General features: G+C 34.4%; 1 protein-coding gene and 1 long non-coding RNA gene across 2 annotated transcripts; both read left to right on the top strand.

The window, feature by feature from the left end:
* Positions 1–26: 26 nt before the first annotated feature.
* On the top strand, positions 27–3,826 carry LOC147383382 (uncharacterized). The gene is made up of 4 exons (XM_086427461.1): positions 27–182; positions 2,360–2,410; positions 2,607–2,787; positions 3,346–3,826. The coding sequence occupies exons 2-4, from the start codon at positions 2,381–2,383 to the stop codon at positions 3,582–3,584; spliced, it is 450 nt and encodes a 149-aa protein (XP_086283587.1). The 5' UTR covers positions 27–182; positions 2,360–2,380; the 3' UTR covers positions 3,585–3,826.
* Positions 3,827–9,227: 5,401 nt separating this feature from the next.
* LOC147383381 (uncharacterized) lies at positions 9,228–19,843 on the top strand. The gene is made up of 17 exons (XR_015173959.1): positions 9,228–9,391; positions 9,470–9,613; positions 9,690–9,857; positions 9,952–10,118; positions 11,016–11,182; positions 11,277–11,400; positions 11,516–13,744; positions 14,203–14,627; positions 15,493–15,660; positions 15,756–15,923; positions 15,973–16,092; positions 16,199–16,383; positions 16,480–16,647; positions 16,744–16,836; positions 18,784–18,918; positions 19,009–19,082; positions 19,507–19,843. It is a non-coding gene; the product is annotated as an uncharacterized LOC147383381 (long non-coding RNA).
* Positions 19,844–20,650: the final 807 nt, after the last annotated feature.

Raw genomic sequence — 20,650 nt, 5'->3', positions numbered from 1 at the left:
CGTCACCTATTTATTTACACAACTGAAACCATGCGGCGTTTTATACCTCGCTGAGTGAGCGAAATTTTTCTGTGCATAGGACTGTGGAGGACTTCGATAATTGGACAAGTTGGCTTCTTTATAAAGGTAGTGTCGGGGTGAAGGGAGAAAATAGCTGCGAATCTTGGTGGGATGAAGAACAGGTTGACTACTATAATATGAGTTCATTCCTTGTAGTACACATAAGATCTGCTTCCATATAATTTTTTCTTAATTAATGATACATCTCTGTTATTCCTGATTATTTTCAAAAGGCTTTATTTATTTATTTATTTTTGTCTTATATCTCACCTTTAAGCTCATTCTCCCAGATACTGACAACCTTCTTGTTGGTTTTATTCTTGTGAGCTCTTAATGTTCTCTTCATTAATGATTGTTGTCTCTGTCACGTCTGGAATTGTTAGAATCTTTTTTTCCTTTCTCAGTTCTATCTTTATGTTAATTAATAGAATTAGAAAACTGGATTCTTTCACTGAGAGGTGTTCTCAGATTGGAATATCACTTATTCATTTTAAAATTTCAAATATTTATCCAGCTTTGAATTTCTTTATAAGTGCTAAAGTTGCTCTTCAACACATCATGTCTTTGCTAATTATGCCATTAATGTATCGCTGATGTATTGCACTGGTTGTATTTAAATATGTTTATATCTGCCAATTTTTCGAACAAAGATTTCCGCTAATTCATCTATCGCCCTTGTATGAAGCTTCATTTTAGATTGGTATGTGATTGAACATGCTTTCTTATTTCTGCAGATGCATATCCAAACATTGAGAGGTCAAATCCTGGAAACAATCTTGACTCTGAGGTTTCTCATATTTTAATATGGCATTGTCTACAAACTCCATCTCACTGGAAATAATACTCCATTGGCAGTACACTTCTTGTTCTGCACTGCTTTCTTAGTGTTAGTACTGTTTTCAATGATATCTCTTGGTTGAAACGTGCCAATTGTGATCATTTTTGTGTGTGATCCTTGCCTGCAATGCACAAGCAGTAATTGCTTAATTATGTTTTATGTGCTTGGACAAGTCCTGACAAGCTTGGGATCACAATCACTTTATATGTGTTGTACACAGCTCATATGCCTACAATCAATTTATGTGTTGTACAAGGCGCATATATTCTCATTATATCGAATGAAGAAAATCATTATTTCTTAGTAAGTACGTTTTAAATCAGGTTAAGATGCTTGTGAAAATAATAGGATCCTAGGTATGCCCTTGGTTTTAAACTCATCCGAGATCGAGATGATTTGGGCAAGTCATCCAGGTCTCAGAGGCTACCAAGAGAGAGGGTCAATATGAATCTTCCACAAGATTCGAGATGTCTTGTCCAATCCCCCGAATCTATGTAAACTCGGCTGATTCGACTGTTTTGTGTTTTTTGATAGAATATAATTAACTTTTCAATTTTTTAAATATTTGCTATCTATATGAAAATAAAATCTTGTAATTAATCATCCAATAATCCACCCTATAATAAGAAAAAAAATCATTATTATTAATATGTGCGTGTGTGTGTGTGTTTGTGTATATGTATATGTTAATAAATAAGTTTAAATTGATAATGTTTCAATGGTTTGATTTATCTGAGATGAGAATGACTCTTACAAATCTACTCGATATCGATGGGGTGTGAGACGATATGAAATACCAGGTTTTGAAACCATGAGTGTCTTTTACTGGATTTAATGTATGAAAATTCTCTAAAGTTCTATAACATGGAATCTACAATAAACAGATGCCTGTCATTATTCGGGATCCCTCCGCAACTTTGGATAGGACTATATATTGTGTTGACTTTTTTTTGCGAAGCAGGAAGGATTGAATCATTCAACTTTTATTCAGATTCATGTTTGGGTCTGCGCTATTTCCGATTTATTGATTGTACTGGTCAAGTTGGCCTTGTATATTTCTGACCAATAGCATTAGGAATCCACTCCTGCTAATCCAGCACTCACTCATCTTGTCTCCATGGGAAACTGCTTGAAGTAAATTTTCTTACGTGTGGATTATGAAAAGCTACTTAAATTAAATATCCTGATGTACACATTAGAATGAATTATCTTAGCACATTTTAATGGGGTATGCCGTAAGCTTATGAAGTTAGTACCAAATCATTTGTGGAGTCCCATAGCCACGGAGATGAAACCCTTAGCACATTTTGAACGGCACTACCGAAAAGGATCACTCGGGTGGTAAGACATTATACAGATTCGTATATGAATACTTGGCTACTATAGGGTATTGTTTAATTTTGCGTTTGATATATATGTGTGATCTCTTCTTTGGCTTATGGCTCCCTCATTTCTCTCCAGGTCTATGGCTTCTCATGGGTCATGCTGCTTGGACTTGTCATGATATTCCAGGTCTGCATTCTCTTCCTGTTGATGATTCTCTATTTTATAATCTTAGTACATATGTATCTCTCTCTTCTTTGTACGAAATTTATGTTTGCTTGGAGTTTTCCTTTGGAACAATTATTTGTATATTTTCTTCCCTTGTTGGCTGGTTTCCGCTGCTATACTTACGGTTTATGTGTCTGTATCTTGTATTTCCACGCAGATCTTCACCTTTATCCAGAAAAAATCCAACAGTTTTCAGCTACTAATGCGGTTAAGACGGAGTCACAGCCTTGGGACTTCTTGCAGCCCTTTGCCTCGTCATTTATTTCACTCCTCTGTCGATACCAGACTTATTTGCTTGCATCTTGGCATTTATTGCCACGGGTTGGACCATTCTCTGTGTAAGTCAATAAACATTGCTTACATCCACATCAGTTCCTTCATAATGTTTTGGAAAGAGTTGCACTTTTTATCAGCGAAAAAGTTACTTCAATGGGAATATATATCCTTGCCTTTGTAGTTGATGTAGTGTGCAGGGGAAGTTGGGATTCGTCATTAAGTCAGTATCCCCATAGGGGGGACCTTCTGGACCAAAAATATGCCAAACTGGCTAATAATTCAACTATGCGGTAATCAGATTTTTCATTGATGGTCAAATGAAAATGCAAACAATTGAAGATCACCCGTTATGATTCTGTTGAAGACTGTTGGTAACCTGGATGGATCATTTTGGCAGGACTCCTTGTATTTGGGCCCTAGTATGTCTTTCTGACATTGCTTACAATGTTGGGGGTTGGGTTCTACAAGAAAAATACAACCCTTTGTTAATTTTCATAAATTCTCTCTTGTTCAATTTAAAGCTGGCTGATACTTAGTTTGTGTGTGTGCAACTTTTATCTTGTTTAGTTCAAAACTAGCTGTGCATATGAGACATCTTACGTTTTGTTTTGTTGACACAGCTATCCGTCACATGGAAGAGAGTTGTGAAGAGTTTGGGACTATGGGATGCAGTGCTCAAGGTTGCCAGACTATACGATGCTGGTATGGGTATGATTATATTTACACCAGTGGCGGTGTTGTCACGGTTCCCATTTGTATCAACGTTTCAGTCTCTCGTCTTCTCTTCAACCAAGCATTCAACCGTGGCCTCGAGATCTCTATTATCCTTGGTAGAAACAAGGCCAATGTTCAGTCTTGATTGATTATTAATGTTGTGTCACTGGAAAAATAGATGTGCTAGAATTTTAACGATATTGTAAAATTTTCTCTATTTTACCAATCTCGTTTCAATTTCCCTAAATAGGAGAGACTTGACTAACTGTTCTGAACATTAGATATGAGTTTTATTTCCTCTGTAAATTTATTTGGGTTTTTCATTCTTATTTGGTTCTTAAATTGCATCCACTTGGAACTTTGCTTTGTTCAACTCTGGGTACGTAGCTGAAGCTAATTTAATAAAAAAGGGAAAGGTTAATTTTCTTTGAGAGCTACTATTGCCACACCAACTGTGCAATTATTTGGTGATATACATAGGAATTGGAGTGGCATTAGCAAGTTGGTGTGGCAATGGCGACTATATCTTATTTCTTTCTTCTTCTTCTTTGTTTTTTTTTTTTGTTTTTGATAAAAAAAAGGGTAGGGGCAGCAGAATCAGTTAAAATATTAGAGTTTTTAAAAAAGGGTGGGGAAATGGAGTGACGTAGATATAGTTAGGAAAATGCTGAAATGACAAAAAGCATTTACTGCGATTCTCACAAATCTGGCATGGGATGTGCACATAACCATAGATGTGTTTCCTCGTGCTACAAGTAAAAATCATCTACGGTTATGTCTGCATGTCCACGTCGGAATTGTGAGAATCAAAGTAAATCCTATGTCACCCTAGCACGACTCATATAGTTAATAAAATCTCATGTGTTCTCAAACTAATGGCTTGTAACCATGGTTTTTAAACTCGGTTTCGCATCTCATCTCATCCAAGTTTGATACCGAATCATCTCGGACGAGTTTTCCGATATGTTTGAGACGTCTCGTGAGTCAAATAAAAAAAATAAATGTGAGTCATGTCCACGTCGGAATTGTGAGAATCAAAGTAAATCCTATGTCACCCTAGCACGACTCATATAGTTAATAAAATCTCATGTGTTCTCAAACTAATGGCTTGTAACCATGGTTTTTAAACTCGGTTTCGCATCTCATCTCATCCAAGTTTGATACCGAATCATCTCGGACGAGTTTTCCGATATGTTTGAGACGTCTCGTGAGTCAAATAAAAAAAATAAATGTGAGTCATAAATCTCGATCAAAAAATGATTTTGTGAGTTGGTCTCGTTCAGCTCTGATATCGAGTTAATTCTGGCGATACGTCTCGATCTCGGACGAGTTCAAAAACCATGGAATTGTGAGAATCAAAGTAAATCCTATGTCACCCTAGCACGACTCATATAGTTAATAAAATCTCATGTGTTCTCAAACTAATGGCTTGTAACCATGGTTTTTAAACTCGGTTTCGCATCTCATCTCATCCAAGTTTGATACCGAATCATCTCGGACGAGTTTTCCGATATGTTTGAGACGTCTCGTGAGTCAAATAAAAAAAATAAATGTGAGTCATAAATCTCGATCAAAAAATGATTTTGTGAGTTGGTCTCGTTCAGCTCTGATATCGAGTTAATTCTGGCGATACGTCTCGATCTCGGACGAGTTCAAAAACCATGGAATTGTGAGAATCAAAGTAAATCCTATGTCACCCTAGCACGACTCATATAGTTAATAAAATCTCATGTGTTCTCAAACTAATGGCTTGTAACCATGGTTTTTAAACTCGGTTTCGCATCTCATCTCATCCAAGTTTGATACCGAATCATCTCGGACGAGTTTTCCGATATGTTGAGAGACGTCTCGTGAGTCAAATAAAAAAAATAAATGTGAGTCATAAATCTCGATCAAAAAATGATTTTGTGAGTTGGTCTCGTTCAGCTCTGATATCGAGTTAATTCTGGCGATACGTCTCGATCTCGGACGAGTTTAAAAACCATGCTTGTAACAAATTAATAGAAAATGATGTAATGCCCTTAGTCTTCAGCCTCTACTCAAAAACGTTAATTTTTCTCTCCAAAACTTGACATTCTTCAATCTTAAATTCTTTTAATCCTCCATCAAAATTTCATTTAAATGAATTTATAATTTCATATCTTTAATAATGTACTCTAAGAGTAAAGTCAATTCATTTTTACTATGAAAAGTAAAATATTATTTTGTTAGAAATTGAAGATATATTTAAGTCATTTTCTATATTTTCTATGTATTATATATGACAATTGTCAAAGGACCTTGTAATCTGTTGGAAAATACAAGGAGAACTCAAACATTTATCAAAACGTGGAGGGGGGTGCTTATAAATTTTAAAAAATAATATAAAAATTGAAGTGAAAGTAGTTTGTTTCTTCAATCTTCTTAAGGCAGGTTTAAATTTAACTCGCAAACAGAGCTAGTGTTATGCTTAACGGTCAATTAATTTAAAATTTAATTCGCAACAGAGCTAGTGGTCTCGAAGGTTAACGGTCGATTTGTTAAAGATTTCTCTATATATCACTCTGCCACTGCTCCATTCAAACATTTCTCTCTCTCTCTCTCTCTCTGATCATCATTTTGATTTCTTCAAGTAGATTTGAACCTCCTCGTCCTCTTTCCTCCATGAATCAACATTGAAGGAAGTTCATCCATAGCTCCTCTCTTTATTTGAGGTTCTCTGATGTGAGGTTTTCGATTTTCTGAACTCCAAAATCTTACTGGTTCAAATAATTGATCTGTCATTAAAATATGGAGCGCAACTCCAACTCCAAAGCCAAAGCCGATTGGGAGGATCGATTTGTGGAATTGGAGCTCGAGAGGACGAAGATTATCAGATCTGAACCGTACAATACCAGAATTAGCTTAAATAGGAAATTTGATCGTTTGTCTCATAGTTTAGGATCGCTTTTATTTTCTTTCTCTCTGCGTATCAATTGAGCGAGTGAGTTTTTTTTTTTTTTTTTTTTTTTCTGTGTATCAAATTACACCTGTAATTTTGAGAGAATTGATTTTATGTCTGGAGTTGTAGACATCAATTCTACTTGTAATTTTGAGAGCATTGTATTATGTATATGGAGTTGGAGACATCGATCGAATTAGTCAGATCTGGGGATTGTACGGTTCAAGAACTAACTTGAAAGCGCGGATTTGATGCTTAAGAGCAAGAGAATTTCCTTTCACAAAGTTAGATCATTTCGCTTTATTTATTTATTTTTTCTTTCTCTATATCAAATTTCAATTCCATGGATCATTCTTTTTGGGATTATTTCATTTTTTTTTTTTTTTTTTTTTGACACTAGAAATCAACGATCCCAACTATTTAATTTAGAGATTAACAAAAAAGAAATTTCATAAATTCATTGAGTTGGTCTAGTTTTACCGACATAGTATGATTATGAGAATTACTAAGGTTTTTTGATGCGCCACGTGGAAGGATAACCGGTTATTATCAGCGCAGCCAGAAACCTTAGTAAGGCTTAGAGCCTAAAAAACAAATGAATTTCTCTTCATTTAGTGAATATTTGAGATATAGACTACCTCCCTCCATTTCCAAACTGATGACATGCCCCTTGACTTTGATCCTTTTTTATAGTCTAACGAAAAATGAGTTTGACTACTTGTCATCATCATCATCATTGTCGTCGTCGTTGTCTCATCATTATCATTGTCATTGTCGTAATCATCATCTTATCTTAAGAGGTTAAAGATGATTTGGTTTTAATTTTTCATTAGTTTATAAAAGATGATCAAGATCGAAGGGCTTGTCACAGTTTGAAAACTTAGGGTTGCTTAGGATGTAGTAATTAGGTCGATGGATGATGACACTATCACGATACTAGAAAATCTTTTTAGATAAGATTGATTGATGGCCCCCCGACTAGTAAGGGGTCAGGCAACTAACCTCTTAGAGCACCGTATCTTTCTCACAGATACTGGTGCGAACAAGGGAGTTGAACTCAAGACCTCTCCGTTGTTTATAAATTATATTGACGTTTTACACGAATTGTAATAACGATAATTTTTTATTTTAAGTTTTTATCATTTATTTTTCGCATTTTTATATGATGGATTAGTTAAAATTTCTTTATATATATATATATATCACTTTGCCACTGCCCTAGTCAAACATTTCTATCTCTCTCCATGAATCAACATTTGAGGTATAATGGTGATAATCTGACTATCTCTATGCCATTCCCCAGTCAAACATTTCTATCTCTTTCCATGAATCGACATTTGAGGTAGAATGGTGCTAATTTGACTATCCCACGTGGCAAACTCAATCGACTATCCTGACGTGACAAGTTTGGGAACCATAGATCTGTGCTCCTCGAGATACATGGCTGCACTTCCCTATAAAAAGTGTATCTCAAGGGAACCTTGTATTCCGAGGAGTGCAGATTTACGGTTCTCAAACTTGTCACGTCAAGTTGTCGATTGAGTTAGCCACGTCAGATAGTCAGATTATCACAACTCTTTGAGGTTTAACATCCAGATCTGTGCTCCTCGGGATACATGGCTGCACTTCCCTATGAAAAGTGTATCTCGATGGAATTGTGTATCCCGAGGAGTGCAGATCTACAATTCTTGAACTTGTCACGTCAGGTTGGCGATTAAGTAACCACATTGGATAGTCAAATTATAGCGACTCTTTGAGGTTTAACATCCATAGCAAGATCTTCATTAAAATATGAAGAGCAACAAGCGTAAGCCAAAGCCGACTGGGAGGATCGATTTGTGGAATTGGAGCTCGAGACGACAAAGATCATCAGATCCGGACCGTACAATACCAGAACTAGCTTAAATAGCAAATTTGATCGATTGTCTCATAGTTTAGTATCATTTTTATTTTCTTTTTCTCTATGTATCAATTAAATGAGTTAGATTGTTTTTTTATTTTCTCTGTTTCAAATTCTACATGTAATTTGGAGAGGATTGTATGGAGTGTTGGAGACATCAATCAAATTAGTCACAACTGGGGATTGTACAGTTTAAGAACTTGAAAGCGCCACAAGGTTAGATCATGTCCCTTTATTTATTTTGTTCTCTATTTCAATTCCATGGTTCATTCATTCTGGGATTATTTTATTTTTGTTCCGAAATAGGACTTTTTCAAGTGGGTGGCCAACAACAACTTGCGATTTGAATTGCGTCTCTCAGTACATTAGCAAGATTGGCAGGTAAGAAATTATTCTATATTTTATAATGAATCAAGATAAAGTATGAGTCGTCAAAATGGCACATTTTGGTTAGAGTTTAAAACACATTTGAACTCCTAACCAAACTATATTTTTTTTATATTGCATGCAGCCCGGTGTATTTAAATTCCAACCAATATGTGCCACGTAGGTCACCCATATGTTAGTATAGAGAAATAGGTCACCCTTATGGATCCCGACTCTTTTTGAATTTGACGATAATAGTTTTAAGAGAATTAGATTAGTCTTACTAACTTTGTAAAGGTTCAAATCTTATTAAAGGAAGGGTCTTTGGATCCACAAATTACAACATTGGCAAATCCAACACAACAATCTTCTAGATTTCATCGATGATTATTAAATGTTAATAATATTATTAAATTAATTATTGTACGTAGATAATTATTATATAAACCAGCAACCAGCAGTCATTAATCAGACAGATTTTTTGTGTGTTAGATCATATTGCTTTATTTATTTTGTTCTCTATTTCAATTCCATGATATATATATATATATATATATAGAGGTTGGAAGATTGGTGATAGGCTGGATGATATATATAGGTTGGAAGAATATAATCACTTAAGTGAAGTGGTGGCCAACAACAACATCAACATTGGATTTCAATTGCATCTCGATTGGATTAGTCAGATCTGCGGATTGTACGGTTCAAGAACTAACTTGAAAGCGTGGATCTGATCTTTATGAGTAAAAGAATTTCCTTCCAAAAGGTTAGATCATATTGCTTTATTTATTTTGTTCTCTATTTCAATTCCCTAATATATATATATATATTATGATCACTTAAGTGAAGTGGTGGCCAACAACAACATCAACATGGGATTTCAATTGCATCTCAATCTAATTAGTCAGATCTGAGGATTTTATGATTCAAGAACTAACTCGAAAGTGCGGATTTGATATTTACGAGCAAGAGAATTTCCTTCCAAAAGGTAGGATTATATCGCTTTATTTATTTTGTTCTTTATTTCAATTCCATGATATATATAAGTTAGAAGATTGTGATAGGCTGGAAGATTATGATCACTTAAGTGAAATGGTGAACAACAACAACATCAACATGGGATTTCAATTGCATCTCGACCGAATTAGGTAGATTTGAGGATTGTATGGTTATAGAACTAACTCAAAAGTGCTGATTTGATCTTTACAAGAAAGAGAATTTCCTTCCGAAAGGTTAGGTCATATCGCTTTATTTATTTTGTTCTCAATTTCAATTCCATGATATGTATAGGTTGGAAGATTGTGATAGGTTGGATGATATATATAGGTTGGAAGAATATAATCACTTAAGTGAAGTGGTGGCCAACAATAACATCAACATGGATTTCAATTGCATCTTGATCGGATTAGTCAGATCTGAGGATTGTATGGTTCAAAAACTAACTCGAAAGCACGGATTTGATCCTTACGAGTAAAAGAATTTCCATCCAAAAGGTGAGATCAAATTGCTTTATTTATTTTGTTCTCTATTTTAATTCCATTATATATATATATATATAGGGACCGGTTCGGCAGCCCTAAAGTTTGCCAAGTTTTGTGCCAAACATTTTTTGTAAATCACTTTTGATGGGGTTAGAAGTTTTGGAATAGGCTGATTTTTTGTGAGGATGATCTCTACGGTGAAGAGATCATCTTCACCAAAAATCAGCTCATTTTGAAACTTCTAACCCTAGTTTACAAGTTGAAGAATCGTGGACCGTCTAATTTTTGTAAATCACTTTTGATGGGGTTAGAAGTCTTGGAATAGGCTGATATTTGGTGAGGATGATCTCCTCATCATAGAGATCATCCTCACAAAAAATCAGCTCATTCGAAAGCTTCTAACCCATATTTTGAAAAATGTTTGGCAGAAAACTTGGCAAAGGGCTGCTGAATATATATATATATATATGAGTAGCGTTCAATGGCCAACAGTTTGGCAAACACATTTTTCAAAACATGGGTTAGAGGTCTTGGAATGGGCTGATTTTTGGTGAGGATGATCTCTATGGTGAGGAGATCATCATCACCAAAAATCAGCCCATTCCAAAACTTCTAACCTCATCAAAAATGGTTTACAAAAAATGGACGGTTCACGATTTTTCAACTTGTAAAATGGGGCTAGAAGTTTTGGAATGAGCTGATTTTTGGTGAGGATGATCTTCTCACCGTAGAGATCATCCTCACCAAAAATCAGCCCATTCTAAGACTTCTAACCCATGTTTTGAAAAAGTGTTAGCCAAAATGTTTGCCAAACTGTTGGCCACGGATAGGGACCCTATATATATATATATTGCTTTATTTATTTTGTTCTCTATTTTAATTCCATGATATATATATATATATATATAGGCTGGAAGATCATGATCACTTAAGTGAAGTGGTGAACAACAACACCGCCAACATGGGATTTCAATTACATCTCGACCGAATTAGGCAGATCTGAGGATTGTACAGTTCAAGAACTACTCGAAAGTGCGGATTTGATCTTTACGGGCAAGATAATTTCCTTCTAAAAGGTTAGATCATATCGTTTTATTTATTTTGTTCTGTATTTCAATTCCATGATATATATAAGTTGGTAGATTGTGATAGGTTGGATGATATATATAGGTTGGAAGATTATGATCACTTAAGTGAAGTGGTGGCCAACAACAACATCAACATGAGATTTCAATGGCATCTCGATCAAATTAGGCAGATCTGAGGATTGTATGGTTCAAGAACTAACTAGAAAGTATGAATTTAATCTCTACGAGCAATAGAATTTCCTTCCAAAATGTTAGATCCGTATCGATTTATTTATTTTGTTCTCTATTTCAATTCTTTGATATATATATATATATATATAGGTTGAAGATTATGATAGGTTGGATGATATATATAGGTTCGAAGATTGTGTTCACTTAAGTGAAGTGGTGGCTAACAACAACATCAACATGGGATTTCAATTGCATATCGCAATACATTAACAAGATTGGTAGGTAAAAAAGGGGTACCTATAATATTATAAGTAACCATTTGAATGGATTTTTCATAAATTTTATTGAGTTGGTATAGTTTTACCAATATAGTCTGGCTCCGAGAATTACTAAGGTTTTTGGATGCGCCACGTGGAGGGATAACCGGTTATTATCAGCATACCCATAAGCCTTAGTAAGTCTTAAAGCCTAAAAAAAACAAATGAATTTCTCTTCCTTTTGTGAATAATTGAGATATATACTACCTCCCTCTATCTTCAAACCGATGACATGCCCTTAACCTTGATCCTTTTTTATAGGCCAACGAAAAAATGAGTTTGTCGTCTTGTCGTCATCATCATCATCATCTCGTCATTATCATTGTCATAATCTCATCATCATTGTCAGTCTCGTAATCGTCATCTTATCTTATGAGGTAAAAGATGATTGATTTTAATTTTTCATTAGTTTATAAAAGAGGATCAAGATCGAAGGGCTTGTCCCAGTTTGAAAACTTAGGGTTGCTTAGGATGTATTAATTAGATTGATGGATGATGACACTATGACGATACTAAAACAAATGAATTTCTCTTCATTTTATGAATATTTGAGATATATACTACCTCCCTCTATCTTCAAACTGATGACATGCCCTTAACCTTGATCCTTTTTTATAGGCCAATGAAAAAATGAGTTTGTCGTCTTGTCGTCATCATCATCATCATCATCATCGTCTCGTCATTATTCATTGTCATAATCTCATCATCATTGTCATTCTCGTAATCGTCATCTTATCTTATGAGGTTAAAGATGATTTATTTTAATTTTTCATTAGTTTATAAAAGAGGATCAAGATCGAAGGGCTTGTCACAGTTTGAAAACTTAGGGTTGCTTAGGATGTATTAATTAGATTGATGGATGATGACACTATGACGATACTAAAAATCATTAATTAATCTTACTATATTCACAATAAATGGGAAGGTCTTTTTTTAGATAAGATTGATTGATGATTAGTAGACTGATAGTCATAAATTATCTTCTTTTTTTTTTTAATTATGACGGGGTTCTGAACCCTTGGCCCCTCGACTAGTAGGGGGTTAGGCAACTGACCTCTTAAAGCACCGTATCTTGCTCGTAGATACCGTGCGAAAAAGGGGGTTTGAACTCAAGACTTCCTCCCCCTTGTTCATAAATTATCTTAACGTTTTATACGAACTGTAATAACGATAATCTGTTATTTCCAGTTTTTATGTTTTGTTTTTCATAATTTTATATCATGGATTAGTTAAAATTTATTTATATGTATTACTCTGCCATTGCCCCATTCAAACATTTCTATAGCTATCCACGAATCAACATTTGAGGTACAATTGTGATAATCTTACTGTCCCATGTGGCAAACTCAATAGACTACCTTGATGTGACAAGTTTGTAACCATAGATCTGTGCTCCTCGGGATACACGTCTGCACTTCCCCATAAAAAGTGTATCTTGAGGGAATCGTGTATCCCGAGGAGTGCAGATCTATGGTTCCCGAACTTGTCACATCAAGTTGTCGATTGAATTAGCCATGTCGGATAGTCAGATTATCACGAGTCTTTGAGGTTTAACATCCATAGCTAGATCTTCATTAAAATATGGAGAGCAACAAGCATAAGCCAAAGCTGACTGGGAGGATCGATTTGTGGAATTGGAGCTCGAGACGACGAAGATCATCAGATCCAAACCGTACAATACTAGAACTAGCTTAAATGGCAAATTTTTGATCTATTGTCTCATAGTTTAGTATCATTTTTATTTCCCTTTTCTCTATGTATCAATTAAATGAGTTAGATTTTTTCTATTTCAAATTCTACTTGTAATTTGGAGAGGATTGTATGGAGTGTTGGAGACATCAATCAAATTAGTCACATCGTAGGATTGAACGGTTCAAGAACTAATTTGAAAGCGCCACAAGGTTAGATCATGTCTCTTTATTTATTTTATTCTCTATCTCAATTCCATGGTTCATTCATTATGGGATTATTTCATTTTTGCTCCGAAATAGGACTTTTTCAAGTGGTGGCCAACAACAACTTAGGATTTGAATCAAGATCAGCACATTAGCAAGATTGGCAAGTAAGAAATTATTCTATATTTTTTAATGAATCAAGATCAGGTATGAGTCGTCGAATGACACATTTTGGTTAGAGTTTAAAACACATTTGGACTCCTAACCAAACTATATATTTTTTATATTGCATGCAGCCCAGTGTATTTAAATTCCAACCAATACGTGCCACGTTGGTCATCCGTATGTTAGTATAGAGAAATAGGTCACCCTTATGGATCCTGACTCTTCTTAATTTGACAAGAATTAGATTAGTCTTACTAACTTTGTAAAGGTTCAAATCTTATTAAAGGGTCTTTGGGTCCACATAGATTACAACATTGGCAAATCCAACACGACAATCTTCTAGATTTCATCTATAATTATTAAATGTTAATAATATTATTAAATTAATTATTGTACATTGATAATTATTATATAAACCAGCAACCAGCAGTCATCAATTAGGCAGATTTTTTGTGTGTAGGTCTAATGAGTGGCCCAAAGTTGGAAATGAGAACCCCCCGTATGACACTTATTGGCCCTAAACTCAGGGCAGGGTTATGATGCAATTTGAGACGATCAATTTGTTGATTTGGAGCTCGAGACGACGAAGATCATCAGATCTAGACTATATGTTACCAGAACTAGCTTAATTAAATAGGAAATTTGATTGATTGTCCCATAGTTTTTTTTTTTCTATGTTTCAAATTATACCTGGAATTTTGAGAGAATTGATTTATGTTTGGAGTTGTTGACATCAATTCTACTTGTAATTTTGAGGGGATTGTTTTATGTATATGCAGTTGGAGACATTGATCGATTTAATCAGATCTGAGGATTGTACAGTTCAAGAACTAACTCGAAAGCGCGGATTTAATCTTTACGAGCAAGAGAATTTCCTTGCAAAAGGTTAGATCATGTTACTTTATTTATTTTTTTCTCTATTTCAATTCCATGATATATATATATATATATATATATATATGGGTCCCGTTCGCCACCCTTAGTTTTACCACACACTTTAACAAATGCGTTTTGTCTTACATGGGTTAGAAGTTTCGGAATGAGCTGATTTTTGGTGAGGATGATCTCTATGGTGAGGAGATCATCCTCACCAAAAATCAGCTCATTCCAAAACTTCTAACCCCATCAAAATTGATTTACAAAAAATGGACGATCCACGATTTTTCAACGTGTAAACATGGGGCTAAACATTTCGGAATGGGCTGATTTTTGGGGAGGATGATCTTCTAATCATAGAGATCATCCTCACCAAAAATCAACTCATTCCAAAACTTCTAACCCATGTAGGACAAAAAACGTTTGTTAAAGTGTGTGGTAAAACTTAGGGTGCTGAACATTTCCCTATATATATAGGGAGCGGTTCAGCGACCCTAAAGTTTGCCAAACATTTTTCAAAACATGGGTTAGAAGTTTTGGAATGAGCTGATTTTTTGTGAGGGTGATCTCTACGATGAAGAGATCATCCTCTCCAAAAATCAGCTCATTTTGAAATTTCCAACCCCATCAAAAGTGATTTACAAAAATTGGATGGTCCACGATTCTTCAATTTGTAAACTAGGGTTAGAAATCTCAAAATGAGCTGATTTTTGGAGAGGATGATCTCTTCACCGTAGAGATCATCCTCACAAAAAATCAACCCTTGTTTTGAAAAATGTTTGGCACAATGTTTGGCAAACTTTAGGGCCGCTGAACCGCTCCTATATATATATATATAGGTTGGAAGAATATCATAGTTGGATGATATATATAGGTTGGAAGATTATGATCACTTGAGTTAAGTGGTGGCCAACAACAACATCAACATGGGATTTTAATTGCATCTCGATTGAATTAGTCAGATCTGAGGATTTTATGGTTCAAGAACTAACTCGAAAGTGCGGACTTGACCTTTACGAGCAAGAGAATTTTCTTCAAAAAGGTGATATCATATCGCTTTATTTATTTTGTTCTCAATTTTCAATTCCATGATATGTATAGGATGGAAGATTGTGATAGGTTGGATGATATGTATAGGTTGGAAGAATATAATCACTCAAGTGAAGTAGTGGCCAACAACAACATCAACATGGGATTTCAATTGCATCTCGATCGAATTAGTCAGATCTGAGGATTGTACAATTCAAGAATTAACTTGAAAGAGTGGATTTGATTTTTACGAGTAAGAAAATTTCCTTCCAAAAGGTGAGATCATATTGATTTATTTATTTTGTTCTCCATGATATATATACAGGTTGGAAGATTATGATCACTTAAGTGAAGTGGTGGCCAATAACAACATCAATATGGGATTTCAATTGCATCTCGATCGAATTGGGCAGATCTGAGGATTGTACAGTTCAAGAACTAACTTGTAAGTTCAGATTTGATATTTACGAGCAAGAGAATTTCCTTCCAAAAGGTGAGATCATATCGCTTTATTTATTTTGTTCTCTATTTCAATTCCATGATATATATAGGTTAAAAGATTGTGATAGGTTGGAAGATTATAATCACTTAAGTGAAGTGGCGGCCAACAACAACATCCACATGGGATTTCAATTGCATCTTGATCGAATCAGGCAGATCTGAGAATTGTACAATTCAAAAACTAACTCAAAAGTGCGGATTTGACCTTTACGAGCAAGAAATTTCCTTCCAAAAGGTTATATCATATCGTTTTTTTTATTTTATTCTCCATTTCAATTCCATGATATATATATAGGTAGGAAGATTGTGATGGGTTGGATGATATATATAGGTTGGAAGATTATGATCACGTAAGTGAAGTGGTGGCCAACAACAACATCAACATGGGATTTCAATTGTATATCGATCGAACTAGGCAGATCTGATGATTGTACGGTTCAAGAACTAACTCGAAAGTGCGGATTTAATCTTTACGAGCAAGAGAATTTCCTTCCAAAAGGTAACATATCGATTTATTTATTTTGTTTTATCTATTTCAATTCTTTGATATATATATCTATGTTGAAGATTGTGATAAGTTGGATGATATATATAGGTTGGAAGATTGTGATCACTTAAGTGAAGTAGTGGCCAACAACAACATCAACATGGGATTTCAATTGCATATCGCAGCACATTAGCAAGATTGGTAGGTAAAAAAGAGGTACTATAATATTATAAGTAACCATTTAAATGGATTTTTCATAAATTTTATTGAGTTGGTATAGTTTTACCAATATAATCTGGCTCCGAGAATTACTAAGGTTTTTGGATGCGCCATGTGGAGGGATAACCGGTTATTATCAACGCACCCATAAACCTTAGTAAGTCTTAAAGCCTAAAAAAGGCAAATGAATTTCTCTTCATTTTGTGAATATTTGGGATATATACTACCTCCCTCTATTTTCAACCGATGACATGCCCTTGACCTTGATCCTTTTTTATAAGCCAACGAAAAAATGAGTTTATCGTCTTGTCGTCGTCGTCATCATCATCGTTATCGTTGTCTGGTTGTTATCATTGTTATAATCTCAACATCATTGTCATTCTCATAATCGTCATCTTATCTTATGAGGTTAAAGATGATAGGTTTTAATTTTTTATTAGTTTATAAAAGAGGATCAAGATTGAAGGGCTTGTCACAATTTGAAAACTTAGGTTTGCTTAGGATGACGACACTATCATGCTATTGAAAATCATCAATTAATCTTACTATGTTCACAAAAATGGGAATGTCTAGAAGGTCTTTTTTTAGATAAGATTGATTGACGATTAGTAGATTGATAGTCATGGTCATAAATTATCTTCTTTTTATTTATTTATGATGAGATTCTGAACACTTGGCCTCCCGACTTGTAGGGGGCCAGGCAATTGACCTCTTAGAGTATCGTATTTTGTTCACAGATATCGTGTGAACAAGGGGGTTTGAACTGAAGACCTCCCATTCCTTGTTCATAAATTATCTTGACGTTTTATACGAACTGTAATAACGATATTTTTTATTTTCAATTTTTATGTTTTATTTTTGAATAATTTACCAAAACGGTAGAGTTTTCGAAAACGGTACACTGTAGCAATTAATTCCGAAAATGGTAAATTTACCGTTTTCGGAATTAATATTTTTTACCAAAACGGTAAAAACAGTAAAAAAATATTATTTTTTTACCGAAAAATATTTTTTTTTACCGAAAATACCCTTTTTTGTTTTACATATATATTTACAATTTTAACCTTAAAAAAATGAAAATCCAACTAAAAAGATTCACTCTCTTTCGGTAATCCAACAATCATATGTATTTATAATTTTTTTTTACCGAAATCAATTTTATTTTCGTAATTTTAGTCAAAAAAAAAAGGGCATTTTCGGTAAAAAAAAAAATACATTTTACTGTTTTTACCGTTTTGGTAAAAAAAATAATTCCGAAAACGGTAAATTTACCGTTTTCGGAATTAATTGCTACAGTGTACCGTTTTGGTAAATATTCGAAATGTTGTGCATGTTTTGATAAATCTGCCTTTATTTTTTGTATTTTTATATGGTGGATTAGTTAAAATTTCTTTATGTATATCACTATGCCATAGCCCCATTCAAACATTTCTATCTCTCTCCACGAATCAACATTTGAGGTATAATCGTGATAATCTGACTATCCCACGTGGCAAATTCAATCGACTACCCTGACGTGACAAGTTTGGGAACCATAGATCTGTGCTCCTCGGGATACACGGCTGCACTTCCCCATAAAAAAGTGTATCTCGAGGGATCCGTGTATCTCGAGGAGTACAAATCTATGGTTCTCGAACCTTTCACGTCATGTTGTCGATTGAGTTAACCATGTCGGATAGTCAGATTATGACTAGTCTTTGAGGTTTAACATCCATAGCTAGATCTTCATTAAAATATGAAGAGCAACAAGCATAAGCCAAAGTCGACTAGGAGGATCGATTTGTAGAATTGGAGCTTGAGACACCGAAGATCATCGGATCTGGACCGTACAATACTAGAACTAGCTTAAATAGCGAATTTGATCAATTGGCTCATAGTTTAGTATCATTTTTATTTTATTTTTCTCTATGTATCAATTAAATGAGTTAGATTTTTTCTGTATTTTCTCTGTTTCAAATTCTACTTGTAATTTGGAGAGAATTGTATGGAGTGTTGGAGACATCAATCAAATTAGTCACATCTGGGGATTGTACGGTTCAAGAATTAATTTGAAAGCGCCACAAGGTTAGATCATGTCCCTTTATTTATTTTGTTCCCTATTTCAATTTCATGGTTCATTCATTCTAGGATTATTTCATTTTTGTTCCGAAATAGGACTTTTTCAAGTGGTGGCCAACAACAACTTGGGATTTGAATTGCATATCTCAGCACATTAGCAAAATTGGCAGGTAAGAAATTATTCTATATTTTTTAATGAATCAAGATCAAGTATGAGTCGTCTAGATGACACATTTTGGTTAGAGTTTAAAACACATTTGGACTTCTAACCAAACTATTTTATTTATTTTTCGTGCAGCCCAATGTATTTAAATTCCAACCAATACGTGCCACGTAGGTCACCCGTATGTTAGTATAGAAAAATAGGTCACCCTTATGGATCCCGAGTCTTTTTTAATTTGACAATAATAGTTTTAAGAGATTTAGATTAGTCTTACTAACTTTGTAAAGGTTCAAATCTTATTAAAGGGTCTTTGGGTCCACATAGATTACAACATTGGCAAATCCAACACGACAATCTTCTAGATTTCATCGATAATTATTATATAAACTAGCAACCAGCAGTTATCAATCAGGCAGACTTTTTGTGTGTAGGTCTAATGGGTGGCCCAAAGTTGGAAATGAGACCCCCCTCGTGCACGACACTTCTTGTCCCTAAACTCAGGGTGGCATTATGATGCGATTTGAGACGATAAATTTGTGGATTTGGAGCTCAAGACAACGAAGATCATCATATCTGGACCGTACAATACCTGAACTAACTTAATTAAATACGAAATTTGATCAATTGTCACATAGTTTTGTTGTTGTTTTTTCTGTGTTTCAAATTATACCTGTAATTTTGAGAGAATTGATTTATGTCTGGAGTTGTAAACATCAATTCTATTTGTAATTTTGAGCAGATTGTTTTATGTATATGGAGTTGGAGACATCAATCAAATTAGTCCAATCCGAGGATTGTATGATTAAAGAACTAACTCGAAAGTGCGGATTTGATCTTTACGAGGAAGAGAATTTCCTTCTAAAATGTTAGATCATATCGCATTATTTATTTTGTTATCTATTTCAATTTCAGGTGGGTTTCAACAATTTAAAATTTTGTCTAGTTCATATATAAAAATGTGACCTTGACAATAAAGAAAAAGTAGTGAGTTCGACAACAAATGAAAAGTGGTGAGCTAGACAATAATGAGGGAACATTAACAAAATAAAATAAAATTTTGGGGATTCCCCGATAAGCAAAGGTTTATAATTGTTCTTGTAACAATGGTTTTTAATCTCGTCCGAGTTGTCTCGGTATCGTCCACCAATGAGACGAGAGACGAGTTGAGTTTTAAAACTCCTTTTGACGTCTCGTCTTGTTCTAATTCTAAGGCGCTATTTGTTTGCACTAATTTTCAACGTTTAATGATGAAATAATAAATTCAACACTATTTTGATGCTTAATTTTTGGGCTGAAACGATAAGCACTTATCTTTTTTGGCATAGACAAGTATGCCTTTATACTTAAAAGGATATTACCTCTTATATGCCATGACTAATTATTTTGTTTTATATGGGTTGAAAGTTTCGGAATGATTTGATTTTTGGTGAGAATGATCTCTACAATGAGTAGATCATCCTTGCCAAAAATCAGCCCATCCCGAAACTTCTGACTCCATCAAAACAAGTTTAAGAACCGTAAATCATTCATTTAAAAAAAAAAAATCAATTTTGATGTGGTTAGAAGGTTCAAAAT

Source organism: Akebia trifoliata, chromosome 16 (assembly GCF_017979445.1).
Source record: "Akebia trifoliata isolate Shusen 1 chromosome 16, ASM1797944v1, whole genome shotgun sequence".
NCBI classification, from domain to species: Eukaryota; Viridiplantae; Streptophyta; class Magnoliopsida; order Ranunculales; family Lardizabalaceae; genus Akebia; species Akebia trifoliata.
This window is presented reverse-complemented; position numbering and strand designations above follow the sequence as displayed.